The following is a 6,000-nucleotide window of genomic DNA, read 5'->3' as shown; positions in this document are numbered from 1 at the left end:
ACGCTATATATCTTGTCTGCCCTTTAGATCAAAGCAGCAAGAAACGGGTTTGTGCTTTGTAAAGAATGAATCGTTGATCTTTATCTCGTTAAAATGTTCTACGAGTTCCTTGCTTACGAAAAATAAATCGATAACGCTTTTACCGTACCGAAATTCGTACGTTACTTCTTTATTGTCGTTAACACAATGAAGATTCCAATTACTAAAATTATATTAATAAGGTATAATTGTTTCATTCCACTGACAGGTGTGTAAAACTTTTTGAAGCGGTATGTCCTCAAAGTAAACTTTCTTCCAATTCTTTGAACTGAAATTTTCTAAATTCACAAAATTGAGATGAATTGAGTCATCGATTTTCGGCATGTCTGGCCTCAAACTTCGGGCTTAAATTTCTACTTTTCAAATTCGCTGGTTTTGAACAGCAATTTTTCTATTGATTTTTTGATTAGTTTTGTATTCAGGTGCTAATTTCGCAGGATTTTTATAGAATTATTAATTACCTTTTGATAATTTTATTTATTCCCTTCTTACTGCGTGAATTCACTAAACCTGTATACGGAAAGATGGTAATGCCCGAGGAGACTCAATTTCAACAAACACAACAACCCGTTGAACTACCAAAGCATCCGATCAATGGTGTTTCGCCTAACGTGTCAGTAAGTGGATTGACGGATGTGCAGAACATTGAGGGTTTGCATCAGGCTCCAGAAGAAATTAATGGTGGGGTGAAACCAATAATCGAGGCACCTAATGAGTTCGCTATTAACGGAGGTGATGGAACTCAAGTTCCACCACCACAACATCAAGCACCACATCAGCAACAACCACCAATGTTGCAAAAGCCGATGTTTGACATGCCAGAACAAAGTATGCAGTTTCCACAGATGCTTCCGCCTGATTTTAATTTACCTGGTTTATCTGCTGGATTAAACAATGGGCCTTCTCAAATGGGAGCCCAACCTCCTTTCTGGTCAAACCCTCAACCTCCTTCTGCTCCTGCAGAGGACTTCTTCAACCAATTTGCACCGTCTATGAATGGGAGTTTTCCGTCGTTTCCTCCTAATATGGCTGCTCCTGCAGCAACGGCTCTGAATCCAGTTTTTAACCAGAATTTCATGAATTTACCGCCTCCACATCTTGCTCTTAATCCTCCTAATAGACGCTCGCCTGCTGGCCCAGTGTACAATCCATCATTTCCACCTCGTCAGACTCCAAATATGTATCCTCTGAAAAACTTTGGACCCCAGTCTAATGGATGGGCGAACAATAATCAAGCTGCATGGAATGCGTTGACACCCTCGCCGTGGAATCAACTTCCTAAAAGGGCAAGTTTTTCATTTCTTTTCGAAATAATTTTGTCTGATACTAATTTGTTAGCCTCTCAATTAAACTCTCGACGTGGAATTTTATTTACGGTACATTTGACCTAATGGAACTGATATTTGTTTGCAGGAACCAAGACATCCTGGGTTTGACACAATGAGGTTTCCGGGAATTGAACAGAGCTTGTTTGATATAATGAGGAATGAGTTACAGCCAGATATGCGTCAACGTAAGTAAAATCTTGTATTATTTCATGTTTGGCTTTGACATTAAAGCTAGGCCGGAGTTGAAATCCCTAATTATGTCGGTGAAATAAATGTTTGGTCATCAGAACACTTAGCATTGACAAAACTACTGATTAGGGCCATGAGATTTCGTTTAGCAGTAAAGGCACACGCGGAAGCTCCAATAGATTTCGTCGACTTGACTGTCGTATCAATTGGTTTTCAAATTGTTTATAGAACGACCCATGAACAGAAGAAAAGGTTTGGATTTTAATACTTGATTTCGCTCTCACATATTTGATGGGCTTTCCTTCTCACCATAACTTTGGGCTTTAACGTTTCCAATCCAACTAATACACGATTCTGAAGTTTCAACTACATGGCTCTAGTACATGTTTGGCGTATTCGCAATTGAGGGGCTCTTTGAACTGTTTCCATTTTCTGAAACCAAATTAGCTTTGTCGAAAAGCTTAATGAAATAGATGTCTGTTTTCATCAAATTATATTTTTAAACAGACTCTTAAATTGAGTGTAGATGTGGAAAGAGCTAGCTAAGGTAAACGTTGCGCTCGTTGTCTTGTAGCCTAGATTAATTTCCGTGATCAACCTGAATGTTTCTAAAACGACGAAAATACCCGAATGAATGAGTTAAATTTTCCAGGCAGAAATCCTTTCTTTCCTGATCATATGGGGGATATTGAGGACCCACTGGGTGGAGCTGCTGCCGGACATTACAACCCCAATGAGGCCATGCTAGCTACTCAAATGGGAGGCATGGGTCATTTGGGTAGGCAAGGTCAACTGCCGGAGAGGTTCTCAAGAAAAGTATTTGTGGGAGGATTGCCACCGGATATTGATGAAGGTTGGTTCACGTTTGCGCAAGTTTTGTTCCTCTAGAAGTTTTAAGTCTACATTGTTAGTTACTTATTCTGGCTGAATCAATTTTATTATGCATAAATGGAACATGCAATTAAAACTTTGTTTTTAGACGAAATAACGCAGACGTTCAGAAGATTTGGGCCTCTGGTCGTTGACTGGCCACACAAAGCTGAGAGCAAGAGTTATTTCCCACCAAAAGGTACTTCTCATAATTTTAGCTCAGCCACTGAATTTTTTCACAAATTGCAAGTCGAACAAAAAGTTTTAATGCTGAAAATTTTTTAGGGTATGCTTTTCTTCTGTTCCAAGAGGAAGCAAGTGTGCAAGCGTTGATTGACCAATCAATGAAGGACGACGGAAAGCTTTATATCTGCGTGTCATCGCCCACAATAAAAGATAAAGCTGTAAGTTACATGCGCCTGAAATTTCTGGCTTAGTTCTATGAATGGCTGCTAGGGCTACTGCTATTGTTCAGATGTCAGCCAATGCCGGTCTTCATAACCAAAGAGTATTTTCATCAGTCAATTTAGCCGATCGATATACTCCACCCAGAAAAATATGAATATTGTCATTAGAGGACCCATCGAGTTCATATTTTAAACGGAGTTTTTAATTGCTCTCAAACGAAGTTTGCAGCAAGTCTTGTGGTCTTTTTACGTGATTTGAAAACTTTTGTCTGACCCATTTGACTTTTCGTCCTCAAAAACGGGATAACAGGTAGCGCCAGCAGGGCATTAAGTCATCTTAGATTTTCGGCTTTCTAGGCTCTAAGTATGCGATTCACCAAAACTATTTTTGAGACCTAAATTCATGGTTTGAAGGGCGGCCCCTTGCGCTGCCCCTTGCTACTCACAAAATTTGTATTGCAAAATTGAAGAGCACAGCGAGATCGGGGGTTTTCTGTTCATTCCACATTTTTGAAAAAGCAAAAGTAGGTGTAAAAAAATTGTAAAATGAATCCCATTTTCTATTCAATTGCGGCATCTTCAAAGTAGTTGTTTTCTTTAACCTCATTTTTGAACAGAAATGGTTCTACGAGTCATCAGAATAAGTTTTGGAGGTAATGTGTAGCGTGTTGACTATCTGCGTAGGTTAATGGGAGTTTTGTCATTTCTCACCTTTTTTTTACAGCGACTTCATGATTTTTAGCCCCTTGGAACTTCCCGTGGTTTTAAATCAGTTTTGTATTGGTTGTTTGTGCCAGAGGGGGATTGAGAGCCAAGAATATTTATTTTTAGTTTTTGACAGATTTATTCCTTGGTCTTAGTTTTGGGCAACATTAACGTCGCAAAAATTCAATTAAAATTTTCTACTCATTTTGACAATTATTTTTGACAGTAGCTCTGAAATGTTTTCAAGAGTAGCTGCAAGCCTGGCAGTTTTTTTCATTGGTTTCTAATAAACTTTTGCGGTTATTTTTCTAACATTAAATGCTGATGAAGTTATAATATTCAATTATAGCTAACCGCATATAGCTTGTCTCGAACTTTTATTACAATATTTGCTTTTCTCCTCTTATTTGCTGCCATCAGAGCTTATATTTACACAGCTGCAAATAGACGATCATTTCTATGCGGATGATACCGTTATTTATTCTTTCTATGAAGAAACGGTGATTCAGAAGTTTGATTTGATAATTAGCATCTTACAGAAATGGTTTTGTGGCGCCAAACTGAAATTCAATACTAGTAAAACAGAATTTATGAAAGTAGTGCGAAAGAATGCTTTTAATGCCGATCTAAAACTCCCTATGGATTCCAGATTTTCGAATCATGTGAATTTTCTTGGCTTCATTTCGGGTGATCAACTTTTATATCAAAGCAAAGCAGCTCAGTGACTTCTGCCTGCTACTGTATGCTACGGAAGATCTATTCTATCAGAGACACAGTTGATTGCGATGTCCTAATAGAGTCGGTAAGTTATGATTATTTCGCGGCTTGACTACTGCAACTCACCTGATTATGGGTTACCTGCTGTACTTCACGGGAAGTTACGACGGATAATGAATTGTGCATGCAGGCTGATACTTCGATTGTCAACCGGGGCACCAACATCAAGATTCATCAAGCAGCTGCACTGGTGACCTGTGCAGAAACGTGAGCTGTTCAAAATTTTACTTTTTGGCCATCGCCTAATTCATCATCCTCAACGAGTTCCGGGATATCTTAGCTCTTTGTCTCGCAATGATTAAGTTACAAGTTGCCAGAATTTTTACAGCCTTCAAATTTCGGTCTTTAAGACTAGCTTTGAAAAAAGGTCTTTCAGCCATGCAATTCCGCATGAATGGAAAAGACTGCCATTTGAATTGAAACTAATACCATACAAGCTTACGTATAGGAAGAAACTAAAAACCTTTATTGTGATTGTTTTATATTGAAACAATTTTGAGTATTTTACTGGTGCCCAAACCTTTAATAATAATAATATCAATAACAGTAATAAAAATGGTAATAAGAATAATTAAAATATTGCTTGCAGTAAATGTTCAAATTGTGTCATTAAAACACTATTCAGTTGGCTACATATCGAGCTACAAAATTACTTAGCAGCATAACGATTTAACATCATAGTAATAAATGAAATCAAACATCATTATAATCAATGGAAATCAAACATCATAGTAATCAATAGAAATCAAAACGTTTTTGCTTCGAGCTGCGCTTCACTTTTTTTTGTAAACTTATTGGCATGTTATCATAACCAACAAGTACGGATGTTTTCAAAATATAAACCTGTCGATACATGGGGACTGAATGCAAATTAGTTTACGACTTTTTTTAAATAAAATCAAACTAGCCAAATATTGCGCTCTTATCAGTTTTACAAGAATGGAAAGCCTCTGGAAAATTCGGTTTCCAAATTTTGCTTGTGGTAAGGTTTTGCTAGCTGACATTACTACTAAGCTTAATATCGACGGCTGCTGTTTGCCGGCTTTGTTTTCTACCGTTACTAGTTTTTAATTTTATTAAACAAATCTTCGCTCGAATGATTGATTGGTTTTGAGGAAATGGTGTTTCGCTTGCTCGAATTTTTGTCTCCATTTTGACTTTTTGTCCTCAAGAACGAGATAAGCAGGTAGCGCCCGGAGGCACCAAGTGGCCGAGCAGCTTACTTAGTATTTTCTAAGTATGCGATTTATCATAACTGTGTTGAGGATACACTTTCATTGTGTGATGGGCAGTTCTTAATCTAAAATGTTACCCCCCTCAGTCAGCGCCCTGTCACCCCAACACTCCCTCCTACCTCCACCATCCCCTAGAATTCTACCATCCCTAAGCCTCAACTGGCTACTACCGAAACAAACAGCTCGACGAATGTTAGAGCAATTCGGTGATATTATTCGGTTATGTTTTCTGTTAGTGTGTGTGTGTGTGTGCGTGCGTGTGTGTGCGTGTGTGTGTGTGTGTGTGTGTGTGTGTGTGTGCGTGTGTGTGTGGTGTGTGTGTGAGTGTGCGTGCGTGTGTGTGCGTGTGTGTGTGTGTGTGCGTGCGTGTGTGTGTGTGTGTGCGTGTGTGTGCGTGTGTGTGTGTGTGTGTGTGTGCGCGTGTGTGTGTGTGGATGTGGATGATGTGGA

At 38.8% G+C, this 6,000-nt stretch overlaps 1 protein-coding gene across 2 annotated transcripts in view; it reads left to right on the top strand.

The window, feature by feature from the left end:
- Positions 1-376: 376 nt before the first annotated feature.
- LOC142354369 (cytoplasmic polyadenylation element-binding protein 2-like) overlaps positions 377-6,000 on the top strand; it is a 39,131-nt gene continuing 33,507 nt past the window's right edge. Inside the window, exons 1-6 of one of the 2 annotated variants that reach the window (XM_075406642.1) lie at positions 377-1,325; positions 1,453-1,552; positions 1,785-1,808; positions 2,209-2,409; positions 2,536-2,625; positions 2,712-2,830. In XM_075406642.1, coding sequence (XP_075262757.1) covers positions 564-1,325; positions 1,453-1,552; positions 1,785-1,808; positions 2,209-2,409; positions 2,536-2,625; positions 2,712-2,830 — 1,296 coding nt within the window. In that variant the 5' untranslated portion in view covers positions 377-563. The remainder of the gene's footprint in view (positions 1,326-1,452; positions 1,553-1,784; positions 1,809-2,208; positions 2,410-2,535; positions 2,626-2,711; positions 2,831-6,000) is intronic. The other variant, XM_075406643.1, reaches the window with a different exon arrangement.

Source organism: Convolutriloba macropyga, chromosome 15, assembly GCF_964194025.1.
Source record: "Convolutriloba macropyga chromosome 15, txConMacr16.3, whole genome shotgun sequence".
Lineage (NCBI taxonomy): Eukaryota > Metazoa > Xenacoelomorpha > Acoela > Convolutidae > Convolutriloba > Convolutriloba macropyga.
The sequence above is the reverse complement of the archived record's forward strand: the minus strand, read 5'-3'. Positions and strand labels throughout refer to the sequence as shown.